This window comes from Sturnira hondurensis, unplaced genomic scaffold (genome assembly GCF_014824575.4).
Source record: "Sturnira hondurensis isolate 20B ecotype Veracruz unplaced genomic scaffold, ASM1482457v3 Scaffold0023817, whole genome shotgun sequence".
Classification (NCBI taxonomy): Eukaryota; Metazoa; Chordata; class Mammalia; order Chiroptera; family Phyllostomidae; genus Sturnira; species Sturnira hondurensis.
Window position 1 is genome coordinate 11,621,475 of NW_028096448.1, and position 21,079 is coordinate 11,642,553.

The window sequence follows — 21,079 nt, forward strand, 5'->3', positions numbered from 1 at the left end:
GTCCAAGTAATGTTTCCTTTTACTTATAAATGTGGTATTTCTTAAGCAAAAATATAATAGCTTGGTAATGTTGAGTAATTTTTTAAAAGATTTTATTAATTTATTGTTAAGAGAGGGGAAGGGAGGGAGAGAGACAACGGTGTGTGGTTGCCTCTTGTGTGCCCTTTACTGGGGACTTGGCCCACAACCCAGACAAGTACCCAGATTGGAAATTGAACCTGTGATCATGCCTTTGGTTCATAGGCTGGCCTCAATCCAGTGAGCCACACCAGCCAGGGCTGGTCATCTTTAATCATGAAAAAGAAACCACTGACATTGTTTTTCTATCATGCTAAGTTAGAAAAGGGGAAAAACAAGGAAAGGTGAAAGTTTGATCACACGGATGGCATCCTTAAAGTTACACCACACTCAGGTTTCCACTTAAGTAATGGGAATAGAGGTTAAACTTTATGAGTTCACTCACTTAGGGAATGTGCTTTGTAGTTTTAGTGCTTTGTAGCATTTAAGGGAATGTGGTTTGTGGCATATTTAGAGTGTATGCTGACACTTTGAGGGGAGATATATACAGATTTAAATATATATGCATACAGTAAGAGCAGACAAACACCTCCACCATTTTCCTTGTTACTAGAGGAAAAGGGAAATATTCAGACAACTATCTTCTAATGGTGAATAAGCAGCAAGTATGAGAACCTAGAGGCAAGTACATAAATAATATATAAATCTTTCCTGCTCCTGAGCAGAAACCATTCTTTACAAGACTGTGCCAATGGCCATATCACTGCTGAGCTGTATCTTTGCACCCTTATCAAGAAGGTATCTGAGAGCCCTGGCTGGTGTGGCTCAGTGGATTGAGCATCAGCCTGTGAACCAATGGGTCGCCGGTTTGATTCCCAGGCAGGGCACATGCCTGAGTTGCAGGCCAGGTCCCTGATTGGGGGTATGTGAGGCAATCAGTCAATGTCTCTCTCATACATTAATGTTTCTCTCTCTCACACAGTAATGTTTCTCTCCCTCCCTCCCCAACTCTCTAAAAATAAGTAAATAAAATCTTTTTAAAAAGATCCAAGATATCTGAGATGATGATCTGCTTGTTTGTGTAATTATTATGCAAATTAATTAATTAGACTATCTGCTTTGGAAATAAAGAGGGATTAGTAATAATTATATAGGTTTACTCTTTTGTTTTAAAGGTACTCTCATATATTACCTTTTCTGATGTTCACAATAACCAGAGTTAGACAGGACATACCCAAGGCTACCACCATTTCACAGGTAAGGTGAGAGGATAAGAGGATAACATTACTAGTTAAAAAGCTGGGCAGCCACAGAATCTTCACATTTCCTGGTGCACTCTTCATCAGTTACTTAGCAAATGTTACTAAAAAAAAAAACCACATTTAAATGGGAATTGGAGGGGGAGAGGGATGAGTGGGAAGCAGAAATGGCCTTTCTAAAGTGAGAAGTACACCAGTGATTGAGTCTGAAAGAGATGGGCAGTTTTTTATTCTATCATTCTTTCTCAGAGATAGATTTGCTTGGTCTGTTACACCCACTCCAGGGTTTTTCAAAGAGCAGAACATTATGAATGAACTTGCTCTTTCACAATTTAGAATACAGAGCCAATTCAACCCTCATTTCTATTATACTGCCAAAAAAAAAATAGGTGCTGAATAGGGACTAAACTGACAGTTCAATTTCTTAGAAGCTCATATTCCTTGTGAATAGTTTTGCCCTTAATAGAGTAGCTTAATAAAGGTTCTGGATATGCTTCCAACTTCAAAAAATGGAACAGGTTACTATGGAAGTGTTAAAAGGATTTCTTAATATCAACAAAAAATTTTTTAGCCCTCCAGGTAGTTGACTGTTGACAGTATGTTTAATGAGGACAAACCACTAGAGGGCTCTCTGCATAGGCATACCAGTGTGAAAAGGAGGCTGGTCAACTGAACAAGAATTTTTGGATTTTTCTGAATTGCCCCAGTTTTTTCTGGGGCTGCTAAAATGTATCACCTACCTTCAGTTTAAAGAACCATGCTAACTATAACTGTGCCCTCATTATTGCTCCACAATCTTATTTCAAACCTAATCACATATTCGCCTTCCTCAGAGAAGGCCCTCACTTTATATCAAGATAAAATCTCTCTGCAACAAGGTTTTACTACTGACCATCTACCCTTACTAGTCTTTTTCTGTACACCTCCTGATCCCATCTTTCTGCTTTGGAAACATCCCTTTGCCAACTCTGAGATACTGTACCAGAACTACCAATAATCTTGCTTCAGTCAAACACACTTCTTAATGTTTCTGCTCAAGCTACCAGGGCATTTACCTGCTAGCACTCCAGTAGTGATTACTAGTCCACTTAAAACATTCAAGCCCAGTTAGTATGAAGGAAGTCAGTTGCCAGATTTTCCAACTGCCATATGCACAATACTTATGAGAATGTACTTTCCATCCAGAAGTTTAACACTTAGTAAATCTTAGTTTAGTTAAGACTTTGGTATGCTTCCCAGAAAGAGAAAGTAGCTTTAATGACTGGATAACGAATTCTGCTAGTCACATGATTCCAGATTTTGTTTTCAACAGAACTGAAGGAGGATGGAAGCAAACTGTCAACTGCTAGATCATGAATTTTTTTGTTGATCACTATGTGATTTCTGGTGTGGAGAGTGGTTTAAAAAAAGTTAAGAGACTGCTATTAACAAAACCCCTTTCATTTGCATCTTCATATGAACAAGGTGTCTCAGCTTCCATGTACGAAAAAACTGGAATCAAATTGGGGTTGAATTTTTCTTATTCCAGTAATAGTATTTACCCACAGATAGATGGAATATATTCTTATTGTTCACCAGCTGAGTAGGAATAAAGGTAACCTCAGTCTGGAAAGAAGGTGAACTATTTTGCCTTGCAGTCTTAAGGTAATTTTTAAAATTTCAAGTTAATTTTTATTGCAGAGAGGAATGATAGAGTACTTAATAAAAGTCCCTGACCATAAATATGTTAGAATAAAATTCTGTGGAGGAAGCAGAATAAGAGTACAATGATCATTTTTAAGGAGAAAAGGCAAAAGAAAAACTTCCACGTTTTAGTTTATTCATGTATTTCATTTTTTAAAGATTTTATTTATTTTTAGACAGAGGGGAAGGGAGGGAGAAAGAGGAGGGAAACATCAATATGTAGTTGCCTCTCACACACCCCCTACTGAGGACCTGGCCTGCAACCCAGGCATGTGCCCTGACTGGGAATGGAACCAGCGGCCCTTCTGGTTCCCAGGCCGGCACTCAATCCACTGAGCCACACCAAAAAGGGCTTATTCATGCAGTTTTAAATATATATTGATGAGTATCAAATTGCTATTAAATTTATATTTTCAATACTTTTAAGAGTAATGTTAACATTTTAACGTTAACATTTATATTGCTCTGGATATTATATCCTTGGCTACTATTTAAATTTAGGATTAAAAATTTAAGTTTCAATACAAAAAAAATGCAATAGGGTATGCAGTTTTGTGTACAATTCTTTTTAGTACAATTCCTTCGAGGTTGTGAAAGCCTAATCATCCAAATACGTGTATTTTAGGTAAAGAAATATACCTAAAAAAGTCGTCATGTTTTACAAAAGGACTTTGTTCTAAAAGCATTAGAATAATGTAATATTCTAAGACATTATATGAAATAGTCTTTGCATGGGCTTTAAAGCCTTTCTAATTATGTTCTGTAAAAAGGCAGTAATACCTATCTTTCCAAATGCCCTTGAATTAGTGATACAAAGGCCTTATATTCTAATACTTTTCTACAGCAGAAATACTCATACTTCTAAAACCAGAAAGCAGTAGAGCTTTGGAATGAGACCTGAGTTGGGCCGAGGCTCTACCATCTAATGCCTAGGCAGAGGCTCCCACCCCTGGCTGGGTGCTCAAAAGTTCCTCAGTTCACTTAAGGTCGCAAGGCTACTTTTCTTCATTAAAAATAGAAGAAAACTCCAACGCCCACTTCACAGAGTTAAACAACTGTTAGTTGGTATTGCTAGTAGATTCCAACCAGTCACATAAGCAGGCCCCGAAAAGGTGAAAACCAGTGGACACTACTAAGTTTTGGGCATTAACCCTAGCAGTCGTTCTCACGGGGGGGAGAGGAAATCCGGAGTCAGCTGGCAAAGTTGGGGACATTTTTGGTTGTCTGGTGGATGGAGGCCAAGGATGCTGCTAACCATCCTGCAGCGAGCACTGCGGCCCCACTTCACAAAAATTTGGCGCCAGAACGAGGGTAGCGGGCGAGAAGCCCTGGGTGAACGGAAGCCGGTCCACAGGACAGGACCCTCGCTTTCTAACTCCAGGACCCAGCGGGCATCCAGCCCCTCGTCTACTTCCGTAACGGCCGCTTCAACCCACACGTTACCTCACAACGCTCGCGGCCGGCCGGAGCATCCCCACGCACGGTGGAAGGTCCGCGCCCACACAAAGGCCTAAGGGAGCAAGAGCTCGCTAAGCCAGCCAGCGTCGTTTCCCGCGCTCAGGTTTGTTGCGCAGGGCGGAATACGTCACTTCCGCTGTAAACACCCACGGGCCCGCCCACCACCCGCCTCCAGTGCATCGTAACCCAAGGCAACTGTCGCCCTCGTCCGGCGCCGGCGAGGACTAAATTGCCTTGGCTTTCCACCTGGTAGCCGCAAGTGAGGGTGCGAATCGCGTCGGCCGCTTCTCAGTCCCGGAGCAGGGCCTCACACCACTCCACGGGCGGCAGAGCCGGAGGACCTGCCCAGTACGAAAGAAAGCTGTCCTCCTAAAGCGGGTAGGCAAAAGGGAGAGGTAAGACGGAGACGAGTTGCATTAAAGGCGGGGCCTGGAGAGGGTGGGGCACTGGGAAGGGCCGTTGAAAGGGCGGAGTCCTGTGGGGCAGGAGCCAATCGGTGAAGCGGTGGGGCTTGGTGAGGCAAGTAGGAATGTTTTGCTGGAGGGGTTAGCTCTTGAAGGTAGAGAAGGCATCTTTTGTGCCTAGGTAAGAACTGCTGGAGGAGGGGGAAGAAGTAGATGAGGAAGAAGGAAGGGTCAGGGAAGAAGGGGAGGAGCCTGCAAAGCTGGGAGGAACTGTTAAACTTTAATACTTTAACAGTTTAATATATTAAAGGAAAGGGAAGAGGTAAGTATGAAGTGCCTCAGTGCCTAGGCTCTAGGAAAGACAGGTTGGGGTGTGTGTTTGATGACTTGTATTTTCACGTAGACGGTAAACTGTATGAGAGCTGGGAGGACGGGCATTGCTTTACTGTTTTATTCCCAGTGCTGGGCAGCCAATAGAATGAGTGAATGCATGTAAGTGGAAAAAGTGGAAGAGTTGGAGTGCTTGGAATAGAAATGGTCTGATTGGAGGAGGGACCACATCCTAGGAGTCACTCAATGAACAATCAAAACTGCTGTGCTCTGTGGGCACATGATAAGGATAAGACACAGATAATTAACATGGGGAGATAAGATTTATACTCATGAAAATGTGAACAGTTTGTTCAAGTTGGGTGGCACATGTGCTTAACTTTGAGCCAAAGTTTCAACTCCCTATCAACTTGTGTTCCAAATCTGTGAATTAGATTGAAGTTTTAATGTCATTNTAGGCAAAAGGGAGAGGTAGGACGGAGACGAGTTGCATTAAAGGCGGGGCCTGGAGAGGGTGGGGCAGTGGGAAGGGCCGTTGAAAGGGCGGAGTCCTGTGGGGCAGGAGCCAATCGGTGAAGCGGTGGGGCTTGGTGAGGCCAGTAGGAATGTTTTGCTGGAGGGGTTAGCTCTTGAAGGTAGAGAAGGCATCTTTTGTGCCTAGGTAAGAACTGCTGGAGGAAGGGGAAGAAGTAGATGAGGAAGAAGGAAGGGTCATGGAAGAAGGGGAGGAGCCTGCAAAGCTGGGAGGAACTGTTAAACTTTAATACTTTAACAGTATAATGTATTAAAGGAAAGGGAAGAGATAAGTATGAAGTGCCCCAGTGCCTAGGCTCTAGGAAAGACAGGTTGGGGTGTGTGTTTGATGACTTGTATTTTCACGTAGACGGTAAACTGTATGAGAGCTGGGAAGACGAGCATTGCTTTACTGTTTTATTCCCAGTGCTGGGCAGCCAATAGAATGAGTGAATGCATGTAAGTGGAAAAAGTGGAAGAGTTGGAGTGCTTGGAATAGAAATGGTCTGATTGGAGGAGGGACCACATCCTAGGAGTCATTCAATGAACAATCAAAACTGCTGTGCTCTGTGGGCACATGATAAGGATAAGACACAGATAATTAACATGGGGAGATAAGATTTATACTCTTGAAAATGTGAACAGTTTGCTCAAGTTGGGTGGCACATGTGCTTAACTTTGAGCCAAAGTTTCAACTCCCTATCAACTTGTGTTCCAAATCTGTGAATTAGATTGAAGTTTTAATGTCATTTTACTTTAGAAACGATGTTACTAGTGATCAGCATGCCCGGGCCAGTCTTTAAGACCTATTTAGCCAGTTCACAGGTGTGAGGCTTAACTCTGTATTACAAAACCTCACTTCCATCACGGCTGTTTAGGAACATCCGTTCAGAATTCCAAGTGAGTCTATCAGAAACTCATCTTTTCCTGGCTGAAATTCTTTAAACCTGAAACTTCCAGGAAGATGGGGGTAGGTGTGGGGATATGGTGTAGAGTCAGGGAAGTGGTAAGGCATTTTGAGGTATTACAATCGTTTTTTGACTTAATCATCATGGGCTTTTTGTCTCTCCGGGCCATCATTATTACCCCTACTGTTAATGAATTAGGAATATGTTAACCAGGTGTAGGAATCTAGGGTAAGACATCTGTAGTCTGACTATGTAGATAGGCAATGGCAAATATGTGAAAAATGTGCTTCCAACTTCCTTATTTGTTCCCTGACAGACATCATTAGTCCAATCTTTCCTGTTGTGGCCAAGTCTTAAGATCCTTCTCAACACAACACCCTAGGTAGCCACTACTTGTTTGCAACTAACAATTTGGAACATATTCTTCATCCCTAATGTAAATAATAAATGTAAAAAAAAAAGACAACAATGTAAATGAAAATTTTCTTAACTTTGGGTAATATTCCTTTTTTATTTCAGTGGGATTATCTAAATAGATGGATCAGGAATCCCATAGATGAAATTTAGAAATGTAGACCAGATACTTGTATAAGGTTGTATAATTAGTGAACACCCAAGTACCAGGACATTGTTCTTTATCCTCTCCTCACCAACATTTACATGAGTGATTCAGATGAAATTACAGAAGGCATGTCCATTGAACTAATAGAGTCTTAAATTGAGAATGGGAAGAAATGATTCAGAATTATCTAAGAAGGCTGGGATGATGGTCCAAAACCAAGAGAAGGGCATTTTAGAAGAATTTAACACATTTGGATGTCTACATTTAGCTGAAGAGAAGAAGAAAAGAAAAGAAAAGGAAAACAACAGCATGGGAATGAAATCAAGAAGACAGGAATTATTAACATTTCATGTGAAAGAAATCTGGAAGTTCTAGCTGACCTCAAGGTCAGTGTTAATCAAGAGGTTTCGAACTTTTCGGTGCCTGCTTATGTGACTGGGATATAAGGTTAAAAAATATCAATCTTTATTGAATTAATAGTGTATATTTCAGATCAAAGGAAGTCAGATTTCAAAATAAACACTTCTAGCCAGATCAAATTTGAAGTATCAATCTAATTTTCAGGTACTACATTTTAAAGACATTGAGAAGTGACTGTACATTCTTAAGATGAGGGAATTTGAAATTCTTGTCTGGAGAAATGATAGCTGTCTTCAGATATATTCAGGAGTGTCGTGTGTTGCTTTTGGGAGGAACACCAGGAACTGAGAAGCAAAATTTGCAGGCTTGCTGATGTCTTGATTTGAGTACGTTCCAATCTTTAAGTTGCCATTGGAATGGAAAAAATAGCTTGTAAAATAATGAGCTCTCAGTTATTAAAATTATTTAAGCATGTCTAAGAACAGTGCCTAACCTCGGGTTATGAAGATTTTTCTATGTTTTCTTTTAAAAGTTATGTAGCTTTATGATTTTTATTTAGATCTATGATCCATTTTGAATTTAACATTTTTTTTTTGCATATGCATGGCCACTGGTTGCCACACTGTAGTTGAAAAGACCATCCTTTATTCATTTAATTAATTTTGCATTTTGTCAGAAATCAATTGGCCATAGTTGTGTGGGTATACTTTTGGACTCCCTATTCTGGCCCATTGATCTATGTGTCTTTCCATTCGCTAATGTCATACTGATCGCTTTCCCTATAGCTTTATGGTGATTTTTAAGATTGGGTAGTGTGATTCCTCCACCTTGTACTTAGTTTTAATCATTGTTATAGTCATTATAGTTCCTTTGTATTTCCTAATAAATTTTAAAGTCAGCTGGTCAAGACTGATAAGAAATCCTGTGCTATATTCATATCTTGATATGCAACAGTTATTCCTCCAACTTCTTTAAGATTATCTATTCTTAGACCTTTATATTTTCGTATACATTTTAGAATCCCCAAAATGGAAAAAGTTGTAAGAAAAGAATTATCGTGTTATAAGCACATAGTCTTATCTTCTGAAGCACTAGGACTTCCTGTTCCCAGAGGCCCTGGACTCTTCAAGGACTATAAATGTCCACATTCTAGGTAGCAACATTCTTAGCACATAAAGGCCATCTGCTTTGTATGTCACATCAGATAATACCATACTAGTGTGGTATCAAGATATTACTACTGGTCACCAAAATCTGGCTTCCTTTTCCTTCTGGAGATTTAGGAGGAAGTGTAATCCTCACTTCTCCTTGAAGTTAGGCAGTACCTTGTGACTTGTTCCAGCGACTGACATGGGGACTGAAGTCATATGTTACTTCCAGGCAGAAGCATCTAAGAGTCAGTGTGTAATTCCCCTTGTCGGCTATCACAGTTTGCCATGGTTTTCCATTATGGTGTCTCCATTAGTTCAATTCCAGAGTGAGGATAAAATGTGGAGCAGGGTCTGTAGCATCACTCAATAGACACGTAGTATGTGTTAGAAATAAATTTTTGTTGTTTTTTATCACTGGGGGGAAATTAGGAGTGCGTATTATTGCAGCATTGCCTTGCCCGTCTACACCAATAGTAGGTAGCTCTGGTTCACCGACAGTGACCATGCCAAAGTGAAGTGCACTCTGGTAAGGCTGCCAGGGCAGCCTTTTCCAAAAAGAACCTGGCAGATTGAGCCTTGTCTGGGATATACTCAAAACAAAACAAAACAAAACCCCCCAAATGCAGAGTTTTATGGAGATTTTAAAAATCAATTTCTAACTTCACTTTCATTAAAATGATAAAATAACCACATTATTATCACCTTCTTGACCAAAGAAATTTTAAAAAATACAAAGTCCTTTTCTGTACTAATATGACATCCTTCTGTCTGTCTCTTCTTGTATCTTCTGTCCTTATTCCATCAGCTACTAGCCTTTTGGAAATCTATGTTCTTGGTCAGGTGGTCTCTATTTCACATAGTTTTTTCTTTGGTCAACATTATTTATTTGCAAATAGTAAATATGGTCATCGTTTTTATTTTACATTGATTTCAGCCCCCCCCCCCACCTCATTTCGACTTTTATGTAATACATCCATGAAAATAGCAGCAGAAAAATGTGTCCTTTTCCTGGACTCTGTTGTAGTATCGGTGTGCCTTTGCCCTCGGCCCTCTGTAGCTTAATGGAAGTCTGTATTTCAGGAGGAGGACACTGTAATTCTAAATTACAGATTGGTTTGGGCATTACACCTACATTTTTTAATATAATTAAAAATTTTATTAGTCATATTTTAAAAAGAAAAAACAAGTACAACCAATTTTAATACATTTTACATAATCTACATTATTCAGAATATTAGAATTTCAATATGCAATTAATGAAAGCTACATTGATATTGCCATATGTATAACAAAGAGGCATTTGGTAGTGTCTGTACTTCTCAGTTCATAAACAAACTGTGTGATCACAATACAATGTTAGAGATCCCAAAGGTAAAGTCAATTTTTTCTGAATTTCCAACCCAATATTTTGCAGTTCAATAAATATAATAAGAAGGCCTTTAGTACTTTGACTTAAGAATAAGTGGACAGTTATTTATGGAGTTTCTCTCAATCACCTTCATAAACTCTATTCTCTGATTGTTATACCTTTGTGATATATCTGTTCTTTTTCAGTAAGTCCTTGTTCTTTAATCCAGCTTAAAATTATACAAACTGTTTTATCTATTCTTTGATACATTTACTTCAGTTTGCTTAAGATCAAAATTTGTCCTATGTTCACTTCTACCATTGTTCCATATTTCATTCCTTGAACCACTCTGATAGTGTAGTGGCTTAAAATTTTTCCTATTACAGAAAACTTCCCTCTTACATAAAAGTAGAGAGAAGAGTACAGTTAACCGCTATGTCCTCAAAACCATCTACAACAAACAGAGCTTAAGACCCTTTTATTTCATCTAATGACAACTGCCACATGTCCTACCCCTGCCCCACTGCTTGTGGGATTATTTTGAAGAAAATCAAAATGCTTATTTTTAATTGGTAAAATAAAAGAAACTATGTCACAGATGTTTTTGCTGAGCATTTCCTTTCCATTTCTGTCCTTAAATGCTACCAGAAAAGATATTTTCTGGATCATAGTGAATTTTCATAGGCTCTGTTTCACAGATTCTCATCATCTTCTTGATTTCCTTTCAAATATCTTAAGTTCATTGATCAGTTTTTCTTTGGGTTTATTTTGTTTATCCAAGCATGTACTTTGGGGGCTTGGACCTCAGTGAACATTTTCTTCTTCGGTTTGAGTCACTTAAGTAGCATATGTCACAGAGTTTAAGACCTTGTAGACTACATCTATGTGCCTTCTTGCTTCGTATTCCAAATCCAATTTTCTAGTTACGTCTGCAAATGCATTTTCTTATGGTAGCATTTTCATTCTGATATTTGTGTTTCCTTGGGAAACATTTATAAGGACTTTGATTTATGCTTTATACCAGTGATTCTCGAACAGAATCAGGTTGTAAAGCTTGCTGGGCATCAAGAAGTGGAATAGCATGAGTTCTTGATTTACTTCAAATCTGTAAAGTAGGCATACTTTTACCATCAGAAAATACGAGTATTGTATCAGGGCAGATTTCTACATTCCAACAGAGAAGTAAAATAATACAATTTGTAAGTCACATATCTACTCTTAAGTTGATCTTTGATTGCTTCTTGTTTTTTTTTAATATTTTATTTATTTATCTTTAGAGGGGAAGGGAAGGAAACATCAGTGTATGGTTGCTTCTCATGCATCCCCTGCAGAGAACTGGCCCCTGCCAGAAACTGGCCTGCAACCCAAGCATGTGCCCTGACTGGGAATTGAACCACAATAGTCTTGTTCGCAGGCCCGCGCTCAGTACAATGAGCTACACCAGCCAGGGCCTGATTGCTTCTTATACATTTCTATTTCTCATCTCTTACAAGAGATAGAAGACAAGAAAAGCTAGAAGCAATAAATCTTGAAGTCACATTTATAGTAGGAAAACTGAAAATTAAGACTATGCTTTCCACTAACTGATTTTTTTTTCTCATTAGGAAAAGACCACCAATATTCTATTTTAGTTGTGGAGCGTCTTGATCAGTCTGGTGTGAAGAATACCAGGGTCCTGGAGGAGCACCCAGCAATCCGGTGTGTAGGAATCTGACCATTTGACTAAGAATACTGTGCTTACTGACTCAGAGGTGATTCTTAGTTTTCAGTCATAAGGAGTCAATATAGTTCCCAAGATACCCCATTAAATGAGTAAAGTACTTATAAAATGTAGTATTTATAACCAATATGTAAAGCTCTTATAACAATGTTTGGCAAATAGCAGGAGCTATGTAACAGTAAGTTTTGTTATTAAGTTATTATTGTAACCTTGGCTTCTTTTGGCACTTTGTAATGTAAAGTGACTGGAACCTCTTCTGGTGCCCTCACTGGGTCCAATTCTACTGACTCCAAAATAGGGCTAACCCAATATTGTGTCCTTGGCCTCTGCTGTTGCTCTCTCTAGATATACAGAGATTTAAAGTCGTCCACTAAGTTTTCACATATTCTCATGGCATATAAGAAATAGTTGAAGGCACTGGAGATGGCTAGTTTAAAAGAGAGAAGAGTATATGGAACTTTTTCATGGGGCTGTTGGGAGGCTGAGGCAGTGGGTCATCTCTGGGTCGATGATTCTTCAGCCTTTTGTAGTGACAGACTGCGTTGTGACTCTGATGTAGGCTCTTCCCTGAAAAACCATTGACCATCTTCAGGGGCATCATAGACTTTCTTAAGCCCAGTCAAGTATAGGAAGGCTTCTCATCACACAGCCTTGCTCTGGAGGGCAAAGTGAGGCTTGGGGAGTGGGGGGTGTTAATGGGGCAGAAAAAGCAGTCTTGGTTCAATATAAGGAAGAACTTTCTAACAGAGCAGTAGTTCTCCAGATCTGCTGGATTTTAGAATCATGTTGGGTGATTTTAAAAATGCTTATGGTGGGGGTGTGCCCCTACCAATTATAATCAGACTTTCTGTGGGTGGGGTCTGGGCATTTTTATTTTTTTATAAAGCTCCTCAGATGATTCCAAAGTGCAGCCAAGTTGAGAACCAGGCAATTAGAGCATTAAATTACTTTGCCATTTGAGCAGCCTCTCTAAGTTGTCTTGTCAATGGGGATACTTTAAGCAAAAAACCTTTTCTTTTTGATTCAAACATTCTAGAGCTACTTAACCTTTCCTGAACATTACTTATTTCTCAAGTTTAAGGTTATCTATTATTTTATTTTTTTTAAGATTTTATTTATTTATTTTTAGAGAGAGGGGAAGTGAAGGAGAAAGAAAGGGAGAGAAACATTGGCCCGCAACCCAGGCATGTGCCCTGACTGGGAACTGAACCCATGACCCTTTGGTTCACAGGCTGATGCTCAATCCACTGAGCCACACCAGCCAGGGCTAAGGTTATCTATTATTTAGTAAGTGGCTTCACTTTTGATTCTCTCCTTTCCCCGTTTCAAACTGTATGCTTGTTAGGTCTGTGGAGTTCTAAGTATAAATGTGTTTGTAACTCAGAAGAGAACAAGGTCAGAGTGTATTTATAGGAGCTTTTTTGGCCTGGAGAGTGACTTTTCACACGCAGACTGAGAAAGGTCATTCATCTAAGCCTCACACAGCCAATAAATAGGATTGGAGAGCCCTGGCTGTTTGACACTTGAGGTTGTGCTCATGATCAGGATTATAGATTTCCTAATTTTTTGGCTGGATTATAAATGCCAAGTTCCATTTTTTGACTTGGAAAAGCATCAATTAAGGATAGATATAAAACTTCCTATCATCGTCACCATTACCATCATGACTACTGTCACCATCCCCTACTGTGTTAGTTTCCTAGGGCTACAAAGGACCACAGACTGGGTGGCTTAAACAACAGAAATCTATTATCTCACAGTTCCAGAGGTTTGATGTCCAAGATTGAGGTGTCAGCAGGGTTGATTCCTTCTGAAGATGGTGAGGGAAGGGTCTGTTCCAGGCTTCTTGCCTTTGCTTGTATATGGGCATCTTTTTCCTGTTTCTCTTCACATCATCTTCCCTCTGTGCATGTTTGTGTCCAAATTTCCCCTTTTAATAAGCACACCAGTCATATACGGTGGATTGGGGTGAACCGATTGACTGAGCATAGACCACATGGTCTACCAGTTTCCTCAGAAGGCTAAGGACCCCCAAGCTGCTATCCAGAGTTGGGAAAGGAAAGAAGAAGCTGGGGTGCCTAAATCACACACGTCCACTGCAGTTCTTTTGTTATTAGCACAGTATGTTTCGGTCATTTTTGGAGTGGAGGGTAGGGATGCTTCAACCTACATTGCTTACTGCAATCTATACTCCATTATGGGGATAGAGCCTGAATTAACATCTTCCTCTCCTCTTTTCATCACTTCCAACTTTGGTCTTTAGTCATATCCATTAATTTAGTCTTTAATTAAAATTAGGCTTATCTTTTATAATGCCAATAAAAGAAAGGGCAATGGATGGTTTTGTAATATTTTTTCTGAGTCAGTACCTGAATGTGTTAAAGATATTTCACCCAAGTTATTCTTTTTTTTTTTAAGTCAGTATTAAAAAACTGAGTTCCATCCACATTTCAAACTACAGGAGGAAGATGTTAAAAACTTTAAACAACCATCAGAGTAATAACAATAATGGATCTCTGTCAGAAAAATGAGACTGAGATAGAAAATAGTGAAAATAGTAAAATTCAAAGCATAGAAGAAACTGAATTAACCTACACTTGTCCAGATGGAAGAAGGGAACGGAATCATGTGTGTTGTCTTCTCAATATCAGTGCCATTACACTTGAACAGGATGAAAAAGCCCGCAAGTTTGTCATTGGAAATGGATGGGAAGAAGCAGTGAGTATCTTCCTGAGCTTCTTTCCTTGTATCAAAACATCAGTGTTTTGATATAAGCCTTTTTACTTTTTTCAATAATAGTCACTATTACCAAAAATGTGTAAACAATGAAATATAGAAACCTACACCCTGGCTGGTGTAGCTCAGTGGATTGAGCACGGGCTTGTGAAGCAAAGGGTCACCAGTTTGATTCCCAGTCAGGGCACATGCCTGGGTTGCAGACCAGGTCCCCAGTAGGGGACACATGAGAGGCAACCACACACTGATGTTTCTCTCCCAGTCTTTCTCCTTCTTGTCCTCTCTCCAAAAATAAATTTTAAAAAAAAACTTAAAAAAAAGAAATATAGAAACCTTTGGAACACAAGTAAAATACATATTTTTAAATATTTTATTTATTTATCTTTAGAGGGGAAGAAGAGAGGGAGAGAAACGTCAATGTATGGTTGCCTTTTATGCGTCCCCTGCTGGGAGTTGGCCTGCAGGGAACTGACCTGCAACCCAGGCATGTGCCCTGACTGGGAATTGAACGGTGAGCAAGTAAAATATTAATGATGAGGATAGCAGTATCTCATAGTGAGTATTTATGGCCACTTGGTATCAGCAAGCACAGTACTAAATGCCTCTTCTGTAGCACTTCATTCAACCTCACAACAGTCCTCACAACAGTCAGGTGTTATGAACAGCCACACTTTTTGGACAAGGATACTGAGGTACCGAGAGGGGAAAATAATGCAGTGAAGATCTCCCTGCCAAGGGCCACGGTCTTCTGGACTCCAGAACCTTCGCTCTTTAACTGCTGTACTGAACTGCCCAAGGAACCTGAGATTTCTGTCCTGTAGTTCTATTCAGAATTCTGTTTAATCTTAAATTGTCCTTAGAATCAAGAATGGAATTCTAAATTTAGAACTATAAGGAAATTTAATCCAGTCTAAAGTTTCTCAGGTGACACTTGGCAATGTCACAATAGGGGGTGAGGGGGAGGAGGTGCTACTGTCATCCAGTGGGTCGAGACCAGCAATGCTCCTCCACATCGTACAATGTCCAGTGTGGGGGCGACTTCTCTCTTGAGTCCCCCCCGAGTGCCACAGATGAAAGTGAATAATGGCCGAGACATGCTGAGATCTATTTAGGGAGGAGGAGTGGGCTGTGGCCAGCTTCTCAGGGGAGACAAAGGCTAGCAGTGGCCAGTTTCTCTGAGGAGAAAAAGGCTTCGAACCCCCTGCTCCTTAGCCTTTTATTGGGTTGTAATACACAGGAATACAGGGCGGCAAGGATCAAACAATAGATAAGCCCTCTGAAGGCTTCAGAGTCTGAGTCAGTGTCTGTCAGGAAAGGGGGTTGGCAGAAACTTTGGGAGACATACTCATTTCCTCTCGGACCCTTATCAGATGAATGAAAGCACTCTTAGCAGAGCAGATTTCACAGGTTTATCAGTAAGTCTTTGTGATGCCAGATTTTCCGAGGACACACTCTAGCAAGGCAAGGAGCTGCACCTCTCCCCAACAGGTATTCAGGCTTAAGGGGATTAGAGCCAGGAAGCACTTCTCCCAGAGAACATGGGGACTCGGGCTTTGTTAAAGCTGGGGTGAGGGGGTGGGTGGTGGTGGTGGTGTGAGAGTCCATTGCTCTTTGTTGCAGCCCCCCAAGTCCTTCCATGAAGGCCTCCCAAGTGATCGAGTCTGGCTTAGGTTGCCCACCCCCCCCACCCCACTGTGAGGGGTCTGGTCTTACCTGTCACTGACTTCCGACCAAGCTTTGGGGGCAGGGAGAGGAACTGAGGCAGCGTTTGCTACCAGAGACAGGCTTTGTCTCCTGTGGCTGGCATTCCAAAGGTCCCCCCTTGCCCTTAGCCACAAGGGGTACAGATACAATTCCTAAAACCAGGCAGAGTGGTCTACAACAGTCCAGGATAGTGCCCATCACTAGGAATACTCCCACCCTATCAGAGTTTAGGCTCCTGTAACAGAATACCATACACAGGGTGGCTTAAGCAACAGACAGGTATTTCTCACAGTTCTAGAGGCTAGAAGTACAAGATCAGGGTGCCAGCACCAGCATGGTTGGCTTCTTGGTGAGGGCCCTCTTCCTGATTGTGCCCTCACATGGCCTTCTTTGCCGTGTACAAGCAGAGAGACAGAGAGATTGAGATTGAGATCCCATGACGCCTCCTTTTCTTATAAGGACACTGATCCCATCATGAAGGCCCTGCCCTCTTGACCTCCTCTAACCCCCAACTACCTCAAATGCCCCACCTCCAGATACCACATCACACTGGGGATTAGGGCTTCAGCCTAGGAATTTCAGAGGGACACAAACACAGTCCATAATAAGTCCCAAATATTGGTAGTGCCACGGTTGAGAAACCTCAGTCTACTTGGTTTATTTTATAAATGTGGAAACCGAGGCCATGACAAGGCCCAGTGGTTTGCCCAGTGGTTCATCCAGGTCCACTTGACAGTTGAAGGAGTCGTGTCTTCCAGAGCCCTTCTCTAGTACTCTCTCCCCTGTGTCACCCCACTGCCACCTTAACCATTTGTGACCTTCCAAACACATGCCCCCTTTTCCGATAAGTCAAGGCTATAGGCTGTCCTATTTGAGATTTTAAAACTTCCTAAATTGAGAAGGTTCCGTTTACTATCAAAAGTAACTACTTTGAAATGCACATCTAAGGGCTGTTGGCACAGACCCACCTTTGCTTATCTTCTCTCCCTCTAGCCCTTCCATGTAGCGGTCTCCCTGGGTGTGGTAAACCAAGCCTGGAAGTGCAGCAAAGCCTGGTACAGGAGACAAGGACAAATAGTTTTTTGTTTTGTTTGTTTTTTTAAATTTATTTATTTATTTATCTTAAGAGGGGAAGGGAAGGAGAGAGGGAGAGAAATATCAATGTGTGGTTGCCTCTCGTGCGTCCCTTGCTGGGAACTGGCCTGCAACCCACGCATGTGTCCTGACTGGGAATTGAACCACAATCCTCTGGTTCGCAGGCCCACACTCAATCCACTGAGCTACACCAGCCAGGGCGTACAAATACTTTTGAATGTATTTTTATTTAATAGTTCCAAATTTATTTTAATGTACATCTGAAGAACATAGCACGTCAAGATGGCCATTTACAGATACAATTGCTTAATATTTTACAAATCCTGTTGCTAGTATTTCAGATTTTAAAATACTATTGCTTAATATGAGGCTGAAATAGGTATTTAAAATATCAGTTCGAATAGGATGGCCAGAATGGGGATGTGGCCACCATTGGGGTGGCTAGAATGTGGGCAGCTCAGCTGAGATTAACACACTGCTTTATTTGCAGGTTCAAGGCTGGGGAAGGGTTTCTCCAACTGCCTGCCTCTGGCCCAGGAAGAAGCTTAAAAAGTCGAAGGTGGGAGAAAGTGCCAGCAGCTGCTTACTCTGTGTCAGTCTCTCGCAAGGGATCCCTGAGACCAAGCCTCAGTTGGAGGCCGAGGCTACGAAGTTGGAGTCTGGGACTCTGGCTGAGGCAGACCCAGAGAGGGATCAAGGCCCCTCCCAGACCCAGAGCCAGGAGCTCAAAGAGCCCACCACTGCCTCCAGGGAGAGTGGCAAGATGTGTTTTCCCTCCTGCCATCAGGGAGAGAAAAAAAATCTGCAAATAAAAGAGTTTATTTGGTGCATGGAAAAGTGGGCCACACCAGAGACTGTTAAGGCCAAGGGCCCCAGCGGAGGCGCCGACCAGGGTCGTTCTATCTCAGACTCATGGACTTCCAAGGCCCTTTTAATTCTGCCTCCTCTGAAGGCTTCAGCCCCAACTGGCTTGGGTGTTCTGGGTAAGAAGAGTAAGAACTTTCTCTTGCAACCAGAAGAGAAGGTGCTGCGTGTGGAAAAGGATGAGTGTGTGGCTTGTGCATGTGAATTGAAAACAGTTGGCAGGAATAATGGAAAGAGACCCATTGAGCTGGCCAAGCACCTTAAGGTCAACTGCAGGCAGCCTTTTCCTCCCTCAGTGGTCAGGACATCCCTAGTGGCCAGCCTGGAGAGGGGCTGCCTGCACTGGTCCATCCTGCCTGAGAAAAACCTGCTATGCCCTTCCCATTGCAACCATGTTCGCTATCTCACCACCATGCAGCTTTTGCAGAGACAGGGAGTGCAAAGCTACAAAGCCAGATTCAAAGCTAGGGAGCCGAGACCTCCCATGAACACTCAAAAGTGCGTTCCCAAGGAGGCCAAGCAGGAAGACAGGCACCAAACATTGGAGACCAATGAGTTCCCAAGACCTCTCTTGCCGTCTCTCACAGTGAGCAGAGTTGTTACTCCTGTATCCACTCACAGATTCCTCTGAATTGCCACAATATCATTCCCTGGGCATAAGCACCTTTGAAACCCATTCATCCTCTCTTTCTCTTCTGCCCCTACTCCATTCTCTTTTCCTCCTTTCCCTCCTTTCCCCTCCCCTTCTCTTTTCTCATCCCTTTTCCCCCTTCTTTCCTCCCTGTCTTTGTCCTTTTTTGAAGTAGAACCAGAGGAAATAAACTCATTGTATGGGTTTTGCTTTATTCTCAAAACACCCATACTTATGTGTTACCTGCTTCAGTTGCTCAGTCATTTGCAAAATGCAAACCGGTAATGCCATGTCTCAGCCTCTGCCCGCCTTACAGCTCCTCTCCCACTGGAAGCCGAGTGGACGGTGGGGAGTCAGAAAAGGGCCTCTCTCCGTGATGCCCCTGTGCACCCTTGATTTGAGCCCACTGTAAAGGGCTCTTTCTGCCCTACCCCAGTGCCTTAAGCTAAATGTACTGGGCTTGTTTGGATGAAGTTATTTCCTGATAAACCAGGCAGATGTCTGTCTGTCGCTTCATTTTCTCTTGCAACAAAGATCTGAAATGTTGCTTTAGTAGAAAACTCCAGTCTGTGTCTAAATGGATATCTTTGCATTCCAGATGACATATCCTTATATTATATCCATGGGTACACCATATCCATTGTGCTATGTGTCCAAAGTGACATAGATTCATGGGTTTCCCATACTTATTGTATCCTATGTATCCAGAGGGACATGTCCTTATATTGTAGCCTCATGCTATCTCTGTGTCTGAGAAGTTTTAGCCACAGTTCCACAAAATCCATCTTGGAAAGGAGCTTAAGAATAGTTATTTGAAAAAAGATCACAAAAAAAATTGTGATTTTTGTCACCCCATATACTTCCTCTACCCTTACTTTGCATCTAATATTTTGGAACTCAACAATCCCAGATAGACACTTAGAATGTGGTGGTTACTTTCTCCCTTCTCCCCCTTCATTTTACTCCAATGCATGTTTCCTGGAGTTGTATATAAATTAAACATTGTTTGTAAATGAGTTATATTTTAAATGTCAAATGAGCAGAGAAAGCTCTGAAAAAAAAGCTTTGCAATATGAATAACTATCTAACTGCTCTGTAATTACTGTTTGAATTTGCTTAAGGTAGGTTGTACTTGAACTCTGGACTTTCCATCCCATAAATGATAACTGTTTATAAACATCTGCTCTCCGTAGTTGCTCTGTAATTGAGGTTGTTTGTTTTGTTGGTTTGTTTTTCTGAAACACTGGGAATGCAGGGATGATGATAGTACAGCAGTCATTAAAAGGTGTGTTTTGCCTGCTTTGATTGGACACCCCTTTACAGTCTATAGAAGCAGTTTTTAGGTTCTTGTCATCCCTTCTTCCCTGAATGAACTATCAGGTTTCTGTCTCCAGGAAAAGGCCCTAATTTCCCACGGTTTCTGGATGGTGGGGATGTTGGACCTGGTATGTTTGAGGATACTCCAGCAATGGCAGTCTGCCCTCCTAAGTCTGGGTTTTCAAGCCCCCTCTTACAAGCAGCAGTATAATAAGCCAAATATGTAAAACAATCACAAGTATTTGATTGGGAGGGAAGAATATGGACCAGCATGAGTGAGGGTTGGAGCCCCACCTAGTCAGCCCAGAAGTGCTTTTGAGATCTTTAGGCAGTTTGAAAACATTGATGTAAGTTACGACCAAATATTTTTCTCTTACAAAAAACACTTTTGTTGAGATGTGGTTGTAAATTTTATCAATTTGGGGGTAAACATGTAGCAATAATGTAGAATTAAGAGGAAGGTCAGTCTGAACAAAAAAATGGCCCAATTTCCTAAAGATTCATGGTATCATTTTTTTTTTGAGCAAATAACTTGGCCAACAAAATATTTAGTAGAATATTCCTCTGTGAATACATAACAATGTTCTGTTGGTATCTCTTTGTTAGGTAATTATCCAAGTACCTGATGAAGTCCCTTTGGGATCCTGTTTGCATTAGCCCACGTTTAGTTTCTCTGTGGACAGAGTTACTTTAAGCCTTGTCCCAATTTCCATTTAGATTAAATTGGGTGCTCAAACCGGTCTTTGATGTCCAAGTCTAGTTAAAGGCTAAATGTTTGCTGGAATGCAGTTTTTAGGTTCTTGAGTCTAGGGACCTAGGGACCTAGGTCACTAAGGAAAGTTGCAGGTAAATCTTGCTGTTTCAAAGCATCAAACATGTTCTGACGCAGGTGAGCACAGCCTGCTTCCTCCCTCAAGGTGTCGATTGATTAGGTTTGGTTCCTCTAGTCCTTTCCAGACCAGGCATGGAGAGCTCTGTGTTTCATCCTTCATTCCATCATTTTTGGATGTCACCTTGA

The 21,079-nt window shown here is 41.3% G+C and overlaps 1 protein-coding gene across 4 annotated transcripts; it reads left to right on the forward strand.

The window, feature by feature from the left end:
• The first annotated feature begins 1,193 nt into the window (after positions 1 to 1,193).
• CUNH16orf46 (chromosome unknown C16orf46 homolog) lies at positions 1,194 to 20,042 on the forward strand. 4 transcript variants are annotated; one of them, XM_037037912.1, is made up of 5 exons: positions 1,194 to 1,275; positions 3,805 to 4,813; positions 11,599 to 11,692; positions 14,176 to 14,432; positions 17,740 to 20,042. In XM_037037912.1, the coding sequence occupies exons 4-5, from the start codon at positions 14,223 to 14,225 to the stop codon at positions 18,742 to 18,744; spliced, it is 1,215 nt and encodes a 404-aa protein (XP_036893807.1). In that variant the 5' UTR covers positions 1,194 to 1,275; positions 3,805 to 4,813; positions 11,599 to 11,692; positions 14,176 to 14,222; the 3' UTR covers positions 18,745 to 20,042. The 4 variants fall into 4 exon arrangements, with proteins under 4 accessions (XP_036893807.1, XP_036893808.1, XP_036893806.1 ...); XM_037037913.1 differs by lacking the exon at positions 3,805 to 4,813; XM_037037911.1 differs by lacking the exon at positions 1,194 to 1,275 and having other exon boundaries at positions 3,442 to 4,813.
• The last annotated feature ends 1,037 nt before the right edge of the window (positions 20,043 to 21,079 follow it).

Excerpts from the sequence above, each read along its gene's own strand:
- CUNH16orf46 (XM_037037912.1), top strand. The coding sequence starts at position 14,223 with ATGGATCTCTGTCAGAAAAATGAGACTGAGATAGAAAATAGTGAAAAT. Across the intron at positions 14,433-17,739 it reads GAAATGGATGGGAAGAAGCA|GTTCAAGGCTGGGGAAGGGT; the intron begins GTGAGTATCTTC and ends CTTTATTTGCAG.